This window comes from Parus major, chromosome Z (assembly GCF_001522545.3).
Source record: "Parus major isolate Abel chromosome Z, Parus_major1.1, whole genome shotgun sequence".
NCBI classification, from domain to species: Eukaryota; Metazoa; Chordata; class Aves; order Passeriformes; family Paridae; genus Parus; species Parus major.
In genome coordinates this window covers 61,831,815-61,850,358 of record NC_031799.1, presented here as the reverse complement: position 1 = coordinate 61,850,358, position 18,544 = coordinate 61,831,815, and the positions used below count along the sequence as shown (strand labels likewise).

The 18,544-nt window shown below is 39.3% G+C and overlaps 1 protein-coding gene across 1 annotated transcript in view; it reads right to left on the bottom strand.

Moving 5' to 3' along the window:
* The window catches only part of TRPM6 (transient receptor potential cation channel subfamily M member 6), a 44,035-nt gene that overhangs the window by 14,247 nt on the left and 11,244 nt on the right, over positions 1–18,544 (bottom strand). The window contains exons 8-17 of the mRNA XM_033520299.1: positions 17,139–17,271; positions 14,338–15,476; positions 13,537–13,649; positions 12,482–12,608; positions 11,489–11,586; positions 9,095–9,153; positions 7,460–7,485; positions 5,673–5,723; positions 3,736–3,801; positions 459–524 (exon numbers count right to left, since the gene is read on the bottom strand). Coding sequence (XP_033376190.1) covers positions 459–524; positions 3,736–3,801; positions 5,673–5,723; positions 7,460–7,485; positions 9,095–9,153; positions 11,489–11,586; positions 12,482–12,608; positions 13,537–13,649; positions 14,338–15,476; positions 17,139–17,271 — 1,878 coding nt within the window. The remainder of the gene's footprint in view (positions 1–458; positions 525–3,735; positions 3,802–5,672; positions 5,724–7,459; positions 7,486–9,094; positions 9,154–11,488; positions 11,587–12,481; positions 12,609–13,536; positions 13,650–14,337; positions 15,477–17,138; positions 17,272–18,544) is intronic.

Genomic DNA, 18,544 nt, shown 5'->3' with positions numbered 1-18,544 from the left:
ACTTCTGTCTGTCTTCAGCTATCCTAAGGATGGACACATAAAGGATGGAGTTAGACTCATGTCTGAGGCTGACAGTGATCACATGAGTACTAACAGTTACAAACTACAGCAAGGGAAACCCCAGTATATGCAGGGAAAAGCATTAGATTCATGAGTAGGCCAATCAAACACTGGAAGAGGTTGCCCAATGAAAACAAGGGGTCTCCATTTATAGACCTAATCAAAATGCAATTTTTCTACAGTTCCTCAGCAATCTGATCTGAGTTCTGAGTTCTGAGTGGAAGGAGTTGGACAAGTTGCTAAAGTACTGCATAACTACAATTCTATCTTGTTTTGTCTCTTTCAGAAAATAAGAATTGTTGAAATAAATCCAAGGAAATTTCTCAAGCACAGTTTTTAAAAGATAATGCATGAAGTATTTATAAAGCAAAACATATAAGCAAGAAGTTGGTACTTACCAAAGAGTTGGACTGGTGTAAATGGTATTGTCTGAGCAAGTCTCATTAAGTTGTTCCTTTCAACAGCTGCAAAGAACACAGATTTCACTGCTAGACTGAATAAACAAGCTGGCTAAGTTTCAAAAACACTTGGCTGCACTTTTCTGTAGTGTACAAAGCCAAGGAGGAGGCAGCGGTGTGATCCTATGTCACATCTGATCACAATTTGTTTTACCCAGACACCAACTCCCCTTTGCACATTGCTGTGTTTCAGGAATTGCATTCCCCAGTTTGGTGTTCCCACTGAAACATATCAAACCACATACTTCACCCACTCCTCCTCCCCCTGTCCTTCCCCTGTCCTTCCCCCCTCTGGGGCTGGAGAGGGGGACTGGAGGCACAAAAGGTAAAGATCATGGGTTAAGACAAGAACAGTTTGCTGGAAACAGCAACCAGACAAGGAAATGAACAGTAACAACCAACTGATGACAAGGGGCACAAAAAATGAGTAATTCACACAGAAAGCCCCTGACAATAGACAAGACCCCACTACCTCGATCCAGAGGGGACCCCTCCTCCCCAGAAGAGATTCCCTTCTCCCCAAGCCTTGACAATGACCTGACACAGTAGAGCATGTACAGGTATGGCTGCATACCCTCTTGAGCAGGAGGGTACTTGCCTCCAATAGCAGAGACTGGTACAAACTGGTAAGGCATGGAAAACTTCCTCTTTAGCTTGCTTGATGAAATACTAAGCAAGTTCACAGATGGTACAAAATTGTAAGGAGCTGTTGACTCCATCAAAGACAAAGAGGTCTTTCCACAGCCAAGGTACAGGCCAGTAGGGAGAAAAAAAAGATGATCTTCATATTACTGGAGTTGGGTAGTCAGCATTCCCTCATACTTGACAGGAGTCACCTCTGAGAGTTTCTGTTCTATTCTCAATCCCTTTGTCAATGCTCACATTCTGGCACAGGGATCCCAGTTGCTTGGTTGCACTACCATATAGTTCCATATCATGGGCTGTGATATCCCAACATCAGAGCTCCCAGGTCAGCAGGGACTCTCCTGACTCGTGCCTGAAAATTTTTCACCTACCTTGCAGCTCACCTAGGGGGGTGATTTTCTCTGGTCCTGTTTCCCATTCTGAGAGCCCTGCTTCCTCTTCAGTATGCAAACTGGTCTGGGCTTGAATTTCTTCTGTACAGGAACAACTGGTACCAGCATTGTTCCTGTGGTTCAGCTGCAGTTTGAGTGGCCCCAGTGCCTGTTGCTCTGCTTTCCTCCTCTTCCCCCTGAGGGTGCTGTCTAGTACTGTGAGCAGTGTCTGATAAATAGTAACCAGGGCCCATTGCAGAATTTCCCTCCTCTCTCGAGCTGCCACAGCATTTTTCCTTTCAAATATTCTGCCACTTTAACAGGTAGATGTTCAAGGATGAACTTCCAAGCCATTGGAGCAGAATAATCCTTCAAAAGCTGGCCCATTTTCTCCCACATTACAGGCCAATCATGACTATCCACCCTCAGGGTAGGTCTCTGAAAGACCTTCCTAAGAGTCCCTATTTGTAATCAGGGTGTAAGACTGCACTGAAGAGACCTAGCAATGTAGATCCAGACAAAAGCATGCTTTCCTTAATATCAAAGGGAATTCAAAATCTTCCATAGCTGGTGTAACAGGCCTCAAGGAGGAAAAAGGAAAGAAAAGCTGGGGAAAATAATCCTTCTCTGTTCTGCTCACAGGCTGGGTGCAATTATTACAGAAACACAGAATCATAGAATATGCTGAGGAACACATCAAGAAGTAGATCCATAAGGGTCATCAACTCCTGGCCCTGTGCCTGAGAGTCACACTGTGTGCTTAAGAGTGGTACCCAAAAGCTTTGTGAACTCTATCAGGCTTAATGCTATGCTTCCCTAAACTGCTTCCCTGGGGAGCCTGTTCCAGTACCCCAACACTCCTCAGGTGAAAAAAACCTTTTCCTGATATCCAACCCAAAGCAGACTAACTAACCTCTGACTCAGCTTCCACTCTGACTCTGACATGCCATTTCCTCGAACCCTGTCACTGGTCACAAGAGAGAGGAGAGATCAGTACCTGTACCTCTGCTTCCCCTTGAGAGGATGTTGAAGACTGCAGTGAGGTCTCCCCTCAGTCTCCTCCTCCATGCTGAACAGACCGAGTGACCTCAGCTGCTCCTGTCAAGGTGCAGCTTTTACTCCAGACCCCATGGCCCTCTTTTGGATGCTCTGTAATAGCTTTATGTCTGTTTTATGTTGTGGTGCCCAAACTGCACACAGTACTCAAGGCAAGACCGCACTAGTGCAGAGCAGAGCAGGACAATCATGTCCTTTGACCAGCTGGAAATGACTGATACAGCCCACGTTAATGGGTTAACCCATGGTTAATGGTGTCCCAAAGGCAGTGACTGAGGTACGGGTAGAAGACCAACACTAAATACACATCACAAATGACCCTCACTGCCCTTGAAGTTATCATTTTGTAAGCTGATATCACACAGCTGAGCAACAAAGCAATCCTGTTCCCTCTCCCTGCTCTGAAAAGGAGCACTTCAGTGGGCACACAGTGCCTATACTGAAACATACAGCGTTAGGTTACAACATTGTGACAGACCTAATACAACAAACACTTGCTTCCCACCCACTCTTACCAGATCTGTTGTTATCTCAGCTCTTCATGTTTCACATGGAACAACAAATTGGATTGTTGTGGTTTAGGAATGGTGTTCCCCAGGTCAGTGTTCCCACTGAAACATTCCAGATCACACACTGCTTGTTCACTTCCCCTCTCACCCTCCCTTTCCTCCCAGCTGCAGAATGGAGAGGACTGGGGACACAAGAGTTAAAGACCATAGGTTTAGATAAGACCAATTTACTGGAAACAGCAATGAAAAAGGAAAATGAAAGTAACAGTAGAAGTGTTAATAATAGAGGGCACAAGAGAAGTAAACAATTCACACATGAATATTCACTACACAGAAATGAGCAACAAGTGAACCTCCACTACCCAAACATGGAAGGGACCCCCTTTTCCATCACCAGAAAATCATGTGAATTGGTACAAAATAACCTCCAGATCCCAGCCATGTCCCCTCCTGCCCAGAACCAGGATGCCAACCCATCACATCTCACCCTTTCCTTCCAAAGAAAGGGGCTCTCTGGGAAAACCCTTTGCACCCTGTCTAGAAGGACTTCAGCTGTCTCCCATCCTCCTCCTTTGACAACAGGCTGCTTCTGCATCCTGCTCCTGCCAACTCCAGTGCAGCAACACTCACACTCACACTGCGCTGATGAGATGCCTTGACCACAAATGCCCTCTTTTTCTGTCTTGTCAGGGTTAGAAGCACCTGGAGATTTAGAAAGGTATGCCAGGAAAATCCAAGCTTCCACTGCACAGATGGAAAGTGGAAGAGTACTGCTTCTTCATTCAGTCTTCTTGCCAAAACATCAGTAACATTATTACATCTCACCTAACTTGCACCTTATTTCTCAGGCAAACACCTTCAAAGCTTCAGAGAGTCAACCAAATATTTATGGATTTGTCTCCACAATGACTGAGTTATTAGGAAGAGAGAAGAGAGCTGTAAAGTAAAGCACTCCTACAATAAGGAGGCAAGCTGGATGTTACAGTTCTAACTGCCTAATTTCCCTATTCAATGGATGAAGACAAAACCATCATCCAAAGAAGAGAGTCAACCACAGCAGAGCTGTGTTTTTCTGCAGAGTAACAAAAAAGCCATGGTAACAAACCCTGGAGCTTATGGAACTTAAGGATTTTGGACATCGTCTGTCCTTCTTTTAAGATTACTTCTTTGAGCAAAATTTAATAGAAGATTATTGAGTCCAGAAGGGCAGAGCAAAGTACACCCATGACACATCCACCCCATGAACTGGGGTCCTCATTTGAGAAGATCTGCACTTCATACTTTAGTTCAAGGTGGTTTACATATACCCAGCTCAACAGGAGTTGGTTACTACGACTGAACAGTGTTAGAGCATGGACTGAGAAACAAGAACTTCTTCTGGTGCTGCACTAAGAGCACACCAGTCATGAAATCAGTGCATAGCAGAAGTACGATACAAAAACAGGAGCAGCTGAAATCTATGCCATCTGTCAGACCCTGCCAGCAGTCACTGTAGAACTTTGAGAATCCATGTGACATGGACTTGCAGCACCTGCCAAACTTGGGACAAAGACCGAGTTCTTTTGGGTATGCAGAGGCAGGATTATATTTGCTTGCTCAAATTAACAGCAAGATTAACACAAAAGTGTTAATGGTACAGAATTCTAGAGCAGGATTTTTGGGCCTAGTTGGCTAAATTCTGTCCTAATCTCCCTGAGGAATGGAAACCTACATTGAAAACCTCTGAAGTCTTTTGTCTACTTGTAAGGGAAACCACTTCTGCCTGTAGTAAAAAGTCCAACGTCATCTCAAACAGCATGCCTGACAAGCAACAAATCAACAACTGCAACAATACCACCATGCCAGAGAAATTACATCTGTCCAGCTGATTGCAAGCCGGGAGGTATTATCCCCAGTGAAAACTGTGCAGATTTTGAATTTAAGAAGGCTGGTAATAGCTCTGGTTTATTCCAGCCCTGCCTGTAACAGGCCAGGTCCTGTGGGCAATGGTGACATCTACTGGCAATTTCTGCTGCGTTCTCCTCCTGGAAAAGCGGACATCCAGGCCTTGTGGGAAAATCTCTGCACACCTAGCTCAGGGAAAGGCAGAGCTGCAGGAAATTAGCATTCAAAGGATTTATTCCCTGCCAAATTTTCAGGAGTTCATGGATATACAAACACAGATTAAGTAGTACAGGACAATTAGCTGAAAAAAAAATTCCAGAAAGTACAAAGGAGGGTTTGGGAGGTGTGAGGGGACTGACAGCTATAAACAAACAAGTGCCTCTTCTGCCCCCTCAGGAATCTGACCTGTATTCATGATTTCCACTGATATTTTGAAAGTGATTATCTACATTCTGCTCTGGATTTGCCATAAATACCCAGAATGAAGCAATTATCAACAGAAAATAAAATCAATAAATTTTTCACTGAAGTGTTAGACATGAATTAACACAGAACCTTCTTAGCAGTCGGCACTTGTACAAATCCTCCAAATGAAAATCACGGTGGATGACAAAGGGAAAACTAATGTTTCTTAAATTCCTTAAAATTTCTTACATTCCTCAGCTGTCATTCTTGTGCCTCCTGCTTACCTGAGTAGTGAAGATGCAAGTCTTGAGATGTTTTCAAGCTGGAGAAGATATCTGAAATGATGTTTAAAGGATCATTATATTAATTATTATAACAGACACAAGTGCATGATTTTTTAAATTCCTTCCATCCCAGAGTTTGTCACAAAACAGGTTAATCAGAATTGCTGGCTCAGCATTCTAAAGAGGAGAATTACTTAGGGGCTTCAACTACATTATCATATATTGTATATTGGCAGATTTCAGTCATCAGTGTTATATAGCCAGATGACTTATTTATTAAAGCAAATGGTGGGGAAAATGAGATATTAACCTCAAGGACAAGTTAAGCCAGCTAGATCCCTGGGTTTTCAGAAGCACTTTCCTAACCACCATGCTTCATGGACTCCCAAAGACGTGAGTTTTCCAACTCCATCCTCAGCCATTAAGCATTCCATTAACTGTACTATTGCACCAAAGTTATAGTAATACTGTCCCATTAACCCACAGCATCCAAAGTGCTGTTAAAATATAAGCAGACAAACATTTTTGGTAGTTACATATTTAACAGTCTCAGACCAAATTTGGTCCAAAAATTTTTGCTTTATAAAAAAGTATTTTTAATACAACCAAGAATCATTAATTAGAATAAATAATTTTGTTCTCCTGGAAAACCACTCTTCAAAATGGCAGATTTCAGTATATATATACTCTACTACTATTAATTTTCAAAAAATGACATAATCAAAACAATGTTCACCAAAATTTTTGAACTTTACACTTTTCTTCTTGGTGTATTCTATTTGCTTTTACTCCCTTACCTAGTGAAAAAGATCTTACAGAAAAGCATCTGTGGATATTGGGGGAAGGGTCAGCATTTTTCATTCCCTTTAGAAATTCAAAGTCCCTTGTGATTTTTTTTCTTGCTGGACCCAGCATTTTGTATGTTGCAAAAAACAAAACATGAAAAGGAGCCTACTGAGAATGGGAAAACTGGATTACAATCAAAACAATGGTGTGCTCTGGAGAGAAGCCTTACAACCCTGCTTGCAGCAGAATGCTTCAGCACTGCAGTGTTTTGTGCACAGACGGGCTTGCAGAGACCAGCACTTGAAGGGGAGATAAGACTAGGAGCAACTCATTCCTGCACCTCAGCTAATCTCAAAAAGAGATAGGTGCCTAGCTGCTCAGACTCTTACAGCTAAGAGTCATGCCAGCAAAACTGGGAGATGGAATAAAACACAGCAAATACCAGTGAAGTTTACTAACACTATGTTTTTGAAGAACAAAGTGATTCCTCACTAAAACCTTGAATTTTTTCACTGGACATTTCATAATAAATTCAGTCCTCCACAGATTTCAGAATTTAAGGTAAACAACACAAATGGAGATATTACACATTTGCAATTTGAAAAATCAAGCATACATTAAAAATCTTATATCTATCTTCAGACATACTCCTTGGTTTAACCCAGGAGATCACTTGGACTGTCAGGGATCAAAGCAGCAGCATCTTGAAGAGTTTCTTCCTGCTGAAAGGACAGGATTACTGGGCAGACTAGAGTAAAAATAAATTCTTTTCTTTTAAGATTATGCAGTTGTTATGAGAAAAACATGTTTCTCATTAAAAAAATCCTTCACTGTAAAATACAAATTAGTTACTAACACATGAAACAATATCTGTGCTATAATCCCCAACTACAGTAAATTAACTTCTTTTTGGATTTTGTACTTCAGATCTGTCAGCATAAGAATTGCAGATGGGAATTAAAATGAGTGACAAGCAATGGAAATGGAAATGGAAAACTTACTGTCAGTTTCCTCTGGATTTCTCAATCTGTTTAAAAGCAAATATTTAATATTTTAATCCAACATTTCTGTAATTAAGCTAACACTGGTACATATGGATCACATGGAAAGAGATGTGACTCAGCAATCATAAAGCAAAATAACCCGTAGTGCAATTTTGTTCAACACAACCTTCAGCAAACTATCTTCAGGTACTGATGAGCTGACACATTTTTCTACAATTTTTTTTTTCTCTGCTTTATGTTGAGCTGCTTGTGAGTCTGTGCTGTTATTCACATCTTTTATGCTGCAATAACATTATCAGTTACAGAGCTTTCAATCACATACACAGCTCTTCATTTTTTAGTCAACACTGAGATGTATTAACAGTTACTTGTGTCATTACCATTACTTTCACAAAAACATGTATTTTAAATTGGGGATTCTTTGGATTAACGAGTCTGGGTGCAAAAAGACTGTTACATTAAAGTAGTCTTTGTTGCAGAGCACAGAAGATACAATTCACCTCACAGACTAAGTGACAGCTTCAGCCCACTCAACAGCCCCAAGTCCTACTGATAAGTGTGCAGTTTGCCCACTGCCTATAAATCATAGAGTGAAAAAAAAAGAAAAAAGAAAAAGCACCCTAAAAAAACCCCAAACCCACAACAACAGCAGAACACCCAAACCATCCCTCTGCAACACACATGGTATGAATAAAACTCCCAAAAACACAGTAACTTTTTTCCTCCGCTCCCCATGGTGAAATCACATGGGATCTGACAGCTTTCCAATATTTCCTACTTATTACCAGTCCAGTGCTGCAAACAAACAAACAAACAAACAGAAAGAGATCTAGAAGAAATCAATGAAGGTTGTAAAGAAAAGGAAAACTAACATAAAGACAGCACTGCATGTAGCAAAAATATTACTGCTATTATGATAATGATTAATCAATATGGGAAAAAGAATTAAAAACCTCACAAGAAAATGGAATCCACTTGTGAAACCAGTATACTTCCACTAAATGTAATCAAAGCTCAGTAACTTCTAAAACGTTATTAATATAATAATTATATATCTACTATTAATATAATAGTTGCTTATCTTCTGCATGAAGAAAACAGTTAAATATTTAGTAAATGTACAGAAGAGATGAATCAGTGAATGACTGAAGTTTTCAGGAGACACTAGCATTGTAATTATTAAGAAAATAATACATGCAATTTCTCAGCAAAAGCAAGTACAACTTTTCATGCTGACTAGATTGGAAAAACGGCTAATTAAAGATGCTATGGTCATAGAACCAGGGAATCACCACAGAATCATAGAATTATTGAGGTTGGAAAAGACCTTTTAAATCATCAAGCCCAACTGTCATCTTAGTGACTGAATTAAAAAATTCAGTTATTGTTAGAATTAGAAAGGGTGTCTATTCCACCTAAAATCATACACTGTGTTTAAATGGATCTCCTCTATCTCCATTACTAATTTTTCCTTGAATGAAACTTAGACAAACTGAATGGACTTAACTCTCCATTTCTCAGGAATTTGCCATCCTAAATATATTGCAGAACTGAAATGGAAAGCTGCAGACACTACAGACATCTCTTTCTGAAAACCTGTGATGATTATCTTAACATATTAATAATACATACAAGGAGTTCCTGTTCAGATTACTTTTCTTGGTGTTTCCAAATATGCTATTACTGAAATCCTAGAAAAAGAGAGACACTTTTACTGGTAAAATATGCACATCTTTATCATATACACATTGCACAGCTCCAGAAGGTACAATCTTGAGAATAGTTGTTAATATGATTATTAACATGAATAATGACCCTGACAGACAGGTGAATCACAGCACTGCCATACCTACACTAGAATGGAGCTAATTTGCTCACATTGCTTTTTTCCATGATGTCTCCAGACATTTGAATTAAATACTCAGGTCACCACCTATATCTCAATATACTCACAAAACTTGTTAAAGGTCTTCTAATAATCACAATATTAGAGAACTTTCTTTATGTTAGAAAATTCCAGAGTAGGTATAACCTTTAATGTTGTTGAAAATAAATTCACTCAAAAGCCATGGAGCAGAAGAACGTAACAAACTGAGCAACTTTCCAAGGATATTTAGATCACATATTTTCCAGGTCTTATATTTAAAGAAAATCTCAAATAATCTTTTAAACTTCAAGACATATTAGGGAAAGAATGGGCCAGCCAGGTCCTCCTAATGTGGTAGTAAGAAATTTAATCTTTCTTCTGAATGGTAGTCCCACCAATTTCAACCCTCTAAACACACGCACACACAGAATGTCAAGGACAACAAACTTTAAAGATGAGTCAATTAAAACTCAGCTTTTAATTTAATCTGCAACTTAAATCTTTTTTTTTTTTTTTTATTTCTCTCATACTTTGAACTTGTAGTTTGTTTTGAAGACAAAAGAAGTCTTTAACAAAAGCTTCCTACACACCTCCTTGCTTTGCTCCCTGCTACCTGTCAAGAGGGATTTCTGAATCCCTAGTATGCCATGAGTGAGTAACTTCACTTTTGGAAAGATACATGTCTTTAAAATATATCATCCTCCAAGTGGAACAGTTGGATGCAGCAACTTTGTTACATCTCAGTGATAAATATAAATAATAAATTTCATAGTCCAGAGAGAGGCGTAAGAATTTAGTGGATACTGGAGAGTGTACCTTGGAAAAATAAATTTGAAATTGGTGTTTCAGAAACAACTGGTTTCAGCATAAATCAAATACTGCTATTAATCAGCAGAATGGGTTTTTTTACAACTTAAAAATTATCACACTTGAGTTTTAGCCAAATAGATCTTAATAAAGGCTTTGAAGCACCAGATTACTTGGTTCCTCACACAGTTTTCCTGACTTTACCTTCATTTTGCCTGGCTGATCCTGTGATTCAGATTTCAAAAATTTATTGATTTAGAATCCAGGTTTCGGTTTTACAGAATACAAAATCAGTAATTTTTTTTTCTATTTCTCTCTCTCATCATTTTTTTACATAAAACCCCACAACTTTTTTTAATTAAAACAGTTAAAGCTCTTGTCCCGGAATTTGGGATTCAAGTTCTCCAGCACTCAGAACATCATAACTGAAATTACATGGTTCATTTTCATTCCTTAAAAAAAAAAAAAAAAAAAAAAAAAAAANGGTAACATTTTCAGTGAAAAATAAGCTAGTCTTTGAAAGATCTCCATTTTAATAACCAAAAGTCCTACAAGTAAAAATCAACTTACTCCCTTAAAGGAAGGGTGCTTTGGTGCTCTTGAAAAGAAAGAGGAAAGGATTCTCTCATATTTCCTTTTCTTAATTTATTCTTTGTTAATTTTCTTTCATATCTCTGAGATACACCTATAAAATTTAATGAATGTTACATTTTCTTCTATTAGCTGTTCCATTTCTTCTATTAACTACATAATTTTTGAACAGATAGTAGTAGTTTTCACAATCCAGATTCCTGTTCAAGTCTTCAGGAAATATAAATATAAAGAAGCCAATATTAGTTCACACAGGAAGAGGATCTTTAGATTACAGAGCTGCAGATTAATTCTGGGAAATAATAAATATGATGTTTAAAGGAAATGGCTAAAAATCCATACTTTGCAGTTATTATCAATATTTAGATAAATATTGATACCCCTTTGCAAGAAATAACAATGTGTTGCTATGTAACTAACTTTCCAAATCTTTCTTTCCCATTCTGCCCACTAGTTCAGGACCATTCACCTGATGAAACATCAACACATGTCATTTGTGAGTAAGTTCATATTCAGAACCACTCTAAGATTCAATAATTTATTGTCCTATTTCAATAATCTTAGTAGAGTAGTAGCAGCTGTTAAATTATTCATTTACTTCCACACATACACTCTGCCAGTGGACCACAAAGCTTCACATCTCTCAAATAGATATGTCATGACAAAGGAACTCTACTGGCAAATCCAGGGATGACTGTAGAGCTACTCTGGCTTCTTCCCAGCCAAAATTATGGACTAGGATGCGTTATCTTAGGTCTTACCTCCTGAGAATGCCTCAGGTAATCACAAAATGGTATGGTATGCCTACCAACATCTGGATTTTTAATTTTCTGGTGTTTGTAATGGAGACGTTCCAAACCTAGGCAAAAGAGAAGTTGTCAGCTGTTTCCAGAGGGTAAATGAGCAGCTCTGTCACTATATACAAAGCAGCTATGGAGTATTCTAAAATAAACACCTAAATACCATATTGTCCCAGTACATGTGTAACAGGTTTAATAAACAGTGACAGAATTTTCATAGGGTTAAGCAGACTACTTCCACTTTTTTCAGCAGACTTTGGAGCACAGCCCTCCTCAGACCACGTGGTACTGAGTCACAGCACTGTCTGGTACTTCTCCCAGCAGCTCACAGGATGAAACCAATGAGCCACATCACAGCAAATTTGAAAGAATAGATGAATAATGCATAGAATTTCTGAGAATAAAAGAGATGGAGAATTACTAAACGGAGAGAAAGAATGTCATTCCTTTTCACTCCAAAAGAGACAATACAGAATTCATTTCTTCCCTTTGGAGGATGTGTTTCTGAGCAATGAGAAATGAATTATGCAGGCAGAGGATCTGCCAACAAATACAGTGTCACAGCACTGCCCGTGAGGATAAATGTCCTGAAAAATCATGAGTTTGTTTTTTGCAATTAGCCAGGATGCCACTTTAGAAGATGTCACTTTAGAAGACACTTCAGGAGAGGAGACAAAGACATCATTTTCCTTGCTTCCTACTTATTCCTGGGGATTAGCACTTAAATATCTCCCATGGCAGTAGTCCCAAAAAGATTCACCTGATCTTCCATCCAACCTATGACTCTTTTGCCTCTTCAATGTTGCTTTAAGTAACCAAGACAAACTAAGTCTAATTCTATAAAAATTATGCCATTAGGTGAAAATGGTGGGTAACTCTTTGATTTTTTGAATTCTATTTACTGCTTCTTTTTAAAAGCTGATCTGAAATTACTGTTTGCAACACATAACATACTTAGCTGACTGAAATTAGAGACAGTGAGCCAATTCTTGCTGTGTCTCTCTTGCTCATCCCAGGCATTGATCTCTGCAGGCTCTGAGTTCACTTGAGTGTTCTGGGGACAATCATCCACTCTAATCACCTGCCAAGACACAGACAAAACAATACTGAATTTGCAGGATGACTAGCATCTCCACAGCTCCTCTGACAGCATATGATGTGGCCTTTTATTTCAGAGCATCTCTGAAATGTCAATGAATGAATGCAGTTCCAACTGAGAAACAGATTTTCCCAGTTTTGCTACAAACTGCTGAAGACATGCTGCTTTTGTCTAGAAAGTACTACAGATGAAAGGTCTCACACTATCTGCAGGAATTTGAACTTTGAGACCTAATACCTTCAGAGATACTAGATTTCAAAGTTCAAGTCCAAGATCCTTTGCTGACCTGGGTATCTTATGTAAACAAACCAGTCTTCAGTATTCATCTCGTTAAACAGGGATAATTCTTTCCAGATAATGAAGACCCTAGAAAGTTCTTTATAGCTCTAGAAATAAATTTATATTTACGAACACATGGACAAAATTGCAAAAGTTGCCTCATACATATACACAATCAGTATACTTTCTACAACGTGATAAATGTTTGATGGATTCAGAGAAAAATCTATGGGACTCCTGCAGACAGAAGACAACATTGTGAGGCCTAACTTGCTGGAGTAAAGTTGTATACCCCCTGGATATGGCCACTGCTTCAGTCTATCCTAGCTCACATGAAGCCTCCACAAGTTCTCCTGACAACTGAAATGCAAGGACTGATTTATGCTTGTGAATCACTACAAAATCAGTATCACCACAAAAAGTCCCTGGATGTCAACATGTTCAAAACTGAAATCCCACACATTCAAAAAAATGTAAAGTTGAACCAAAGCTAGACACACACAGGAGGTGCTGCAGTTTGTGTGCTGCATTTTAAATGTATACATTTTCAATTAAACCACGCTCCAGAACTGCTCTTAAAGAATGAAAAAGACAGTTTTGAGATACACAATTCTCTTGCATCTGCCCATACCGGCACCTGAAGAGGTTTTTGATTCCTCTTTCTTCTCCCAGACTTTCTGTCCCTGTTTTGGTGTTTTGTTTTTGCTGCCCCACTGTGGTGTAGCTCCCAGGATCCTAAAGATTCTGCAGGAAAGAGTCAAAAAACACCTTTAGGCAACAGAGTTTCTGTTTACCAAGAAAAATCTGATAGGACTGAGAATTGGTAGATGTCTAAAACAGTCTGAGAATCCAAACTTAGTACTCAAGCAGTTCCGTGCAAAGATACGCACCATCACAAGACATAAAACAGCTAATGTTATCCTTCATGTCATACTATTCATAATTAAAACTGGAATCTGATGTAATTTAGCACTTGGTAAGCAAACTGGATGGTGGGCAGGGAGGCACTTAAACTGGCTACAGAAATGTAAGCCTTTTCATTCTCCATGCATCCATCTCTGATGCTGCTAATCTATCTCTACAGGATCATGTAGTATATTTTTGTTCCTGCAACTCTGTCTTTGCATCCCCAGGGCAAGGGACATCCCCAGAGTGAGCACAACCCTTCTGTTGTAGCCACAGACATGGAGATTCCACGAGATGGGGCAGATCAGGGTGGCTGACACATAGGTATGTTGTAGCTTGGATACCAAGCACGTTTCAGATATTCCCAACAGCCAGACACACACAAACAAAGTGAAAGAGTAACTCTGGACTCTCTCCTACTATCCTCCACTGCATCTAATACCCTCTGGGTACAAAAGAAAAATTTTTGTAATGTCTTGGACTCTTCTGTAAAAGATACTGTACAGGGTTAATGTTTTATAATTACCGCCTATAGCCTTGCAGATTTTCCCTGGTCTCTCTTTCTTAGAGGATGGTAAGCTGTTGCTTCTGCAGAAACTCCAGTCCCTCCAGAGAGGGCTGATCCAGAAGGAGATGCTTTGCTTCAGCTTGTTCTGAGAGATGCTGCTGCTGCTGGGACATGACTTGACAGAGCTGTAGGAGAAGGACTTTGAATCACTTAACTGGACATGCCTGGCAGGTATATTCTGGCAATTGTTCTCCCTGTCATAGGAGGAATGTAGGTACAGAGCTTTCTTCTTTGAATCTGAGATGAAAACTCCTTTTTCATCACCTTCAGAGAATCCCCAGTTCACATAGCCACCTTCAGTTTCTTCCCTGTCATTGCAGGGGCATGCTGCACTTCCTTCAACATCCAGCTGTAGTTGGAGATCAAGAGGACAAGGAGCTTCTGCAGCATTAGTCTTTTCTGCTGGCAAATTAATAACAAAGTCTCTCTGGCTCCACTGATAACCTTCTGTCTCTTTTCCAAGGAAGCTGATACCTGGCAAGTTTTGCTGAACCACAATGCTACTTTGCAGGTCATCTCTGAACGTTTCATCCTTGTACTTGGCAGCAGTGTTTAAAAAGGACAAATTTAAGGTGACATCCTCAGAAAAAGACCCTCCCTGATGGTTGGGGGGCACTAGCAAGAACTGCCCATACCTAGGACTTGACTTGGTCTCAGAGGATACTCCAGAGGTGAGTGTATCTGTTTCTATTTCTGCCTTTTGAGAGCTGTCTTCTACCACCTCATTACTCCCAGACTTGAAGAGTTTGCACTCTGACGGAGACTGAGTCCTCACCAGGCTCCGTAAGAGGGAGGGTGGCATGCTGTAATAGCGGTATTTCTTGTCACACAAGCCCTCCAGGCTGCTCAAGGTCTTGGAATAGAATGCATTGCTCCAGCTATGGGGCAGCTTCCTACAGGTTTTATGTTTTGTGTCAGCCAATAAGGCTTCTTCCACCTTCAAGGTATCTACAGCAGAAAGCACTTTCAGGATATCCACTGTCAGGGCAGAGAGGTCTTGTAAATGTCCTAGCTGGCTGTCCAGGGAGAGTAAAGACTCCTTGATATAAAACACCTTCTCATGCACCTCTTTAAGTTGTTGAAACATCTCTTCCACTCTAGGTAGAAAACAAAAACACAACTAAAGTACCAAAACATAGATATTTACATTTGTTTGCAAGATGATGAAAGAAGCCATTAACACATTTCAAAATGTTAGTGCTTCAAACAGGCTTTTTTTCAAATTATGACTTTCATTCCCATTAATATCTGTATTTGACAAAACCCAGCCAAACTGCCAGTGGGTTTATTAAGGAAACAGCCTTTTTGCTCAAGGAGTACCTATTTTAAAAATTGTTGTTCTCCTGCTAATACCCATTCCTTTCTATAGAACTACTAAACCATTGATGGCAGGTACACTGGCTAGGGCTGCAAATGAGGTATACTTCCTGTCAACTGGACATCGTGCATTCTACATTTCTTGTGCAAACAAGAGAAGGATAAGGCTCACACAAACATCCAGGCACTCTTTAACCCTGCATTTTTTCAGATACTGGAGACTGCTGAGAAATGGGTCTTCCCAAGAGCATATTTGGCCTCCAGAAGCAGATTCTATGCATCTTATGCAAAATAATGCATTATGATTATCTTCAGGTAAAATTCAACTGCCCGAAAAACCAAAGCCTTTTTTATTATCCTCAAATTCCCAGTGAAAAGTGCAGGAACTTCTTGGCCTGAAATTACATCATTTTAAACATTGTCTTCATATTTCCTGAAGATACTCTCTGATACTTTATCACTAAGACAATGATAAGCGAGGCAATATGCAGCAGTCATTTATTTTCTTTGTCACAGAGTAACTAAAATATGTAGTATTAAGCCACTGCTGAATAAAAATCAAGGACCAATGTTCCAGAATATTTTATTCATCTAAATTAATTACTTGCATTGATGTCATGTGATGTTGTGAAGAGTGTTTCATTTGCACTCAGAAAAAAATTCCTTTCCAGACCTATATTTATCCAGTAAATGAAACCTTCTTGAAGTAATCAATTCTGCAGTTTCTGAACAAAGCTACTTATTCAATTTCTTTTAGAGGGGATGTTTATTTTGCTCGTGTTCAATTTTAACATGCAGAAAATAAGATTAAGCTTTCTCTAGGCAAAACAAATTTGTTAGATTAAATCAGTGTTGGCATTCAGTAAGACTTTTTATAGTGTTCATTTTTTTTTAACTCTTCCCATTAAACTTAATGGCATGCTTGCCATTGATTTCAATATAAAACTAAATCATACCAATACCAATTGTTTTGAAACCCTGTTGGCAGTGGTGTATTGACATTGTGTAAACCAAGACATCATATTGCGAATACTGTTACAATGGTTTTCTGGATGTTCCTGCAAACAATTATGCTCAATCACAATCAGTACTCTCACAGTGCACCTACACTACTAAGCTTTTTGATAAAATTCGGTATTTTATGCTGCTCTCTGTCTTGCTTTTGTAGTGCTACCTGATCTGCACAAGTGGAACTGAGCAACACCTCACTGTACCCCTTTAACCATGTACACACTGCATGCAGCTGGGGATGCAATTCTGTCAGCAAAGCTTCTCAAGCAGATCTGACATAGGTTTCAGACAGATGCAGACACATTTCCACCAAATTAACAAGGCCTATGCATGTTCTCAGTGGCCATAACCAGCTTCAAAAGCATTGACTTATCAAAGCCTTTTTATATAACAAATTCATACAAAGAACATAAATATGCATCAAAACACACCTTTCTGTGGTCAAACGGATCCTTTCACTGCCACTGGAACTCAGGTTTTCATTTTTTTCATGAAAATATTCTTCTACACACTGCTCTTCAAAGTCATGGAGCTTCTTTAGCTCCTCATCACTCAGGTAAAGCTCTGAACAAAGGAGGTAAGAATCAGTATGAAACATGTTAATAATTGCAATAATTTGTAAGTATGCATAAAGAAAAAAAAAGAAAACAGTCAAAAAACTTGTTTATACTTCCTCCCTTGACAAGAATAAATCAGGCCTAACTGCATGAATTTGAGCTTGAGTATAAAGACACAAATACACAAAAATGTGAGGTTTTGTCTTTCCTTACATAGGGAACAAAACCACACGGACAAAAAATCCACTACACTCCCCTTTAAAGCCTCAAAAATACATATCTGAATAGCTGCTCACAAAGATGCATTTTCTCACAAATTTTTCTTTTATTTTGTTATACGTGGGTCACTCACAAGACTCAGATATGAATATGTAAACCTTACAAAAATACTCCAGTTTGCCCCAGGCATCCATTTAGACATTGTCACATACAACAATTACAATCCATTCTGGTGCTCAAAGCTGCAAAGCTTTATTTTTATTTTTTTTTTTTATTTTCTCCCACCTAATTGGTCAATATGCTCATATGTATAAAACATTCAAATATCCTTAATAAATATTCATATGTATAAAACATTAAGATCTTCCACCCCAAGATTATTGGGGGGAAAAAAGCACTCAGAGGTTTAAAACTCCATAACTTGGGCTGCTCATGGCACTATTGTTCAAGCACACCAAGACTTCTGAGAGGACAGCTCCATTACAAGGCAGTACAAAGAAATGCATATGGTGGAAAGCTGCTTGTCTGGTTCAAACTCCACATTTTCCAAGTTCCTGTCTTCTGTTCTTTTTTATGAGGACCAAAGTTCTCACTGTACTTGCCAGAGGTGCCTGTTCCAAGGAACAAGGCTGTGTTTGCCACAAGGATGTAGTACCCAGCTGCAACACACAGCTCAGCAGTGAAGACCCCCACAGCATTCTGGGGCTCCCCCTCTCACTCCAAATGAGACCTGATCACCTTCCAGGCATTTTTCTCCCCTGTTTGATCTGTGTTCCTTCCTCCAAAATTTTACTCTGTGTCTTGGTATTGATTTTCCACAGGTTGGCCCTGGGTCCTCGTGAAAACCATTTATAACAACACCAAAACTAAAGTGAGAGAAAGCTATCAAGCATAATGTCATGGAGTTACTTTACCTTTAAGAAAAGTTGAAGTTTCTGGGAACTGCCTGGAGTCTTTTCTCCTGACCAATTATCGGTCATTGCTGAAAATTGACAGCAGTTTAGGCCATTGAAAAGTGGGATCAACTTGTGAACCCTACCTTAAAGTGTAAAACCAGAGCT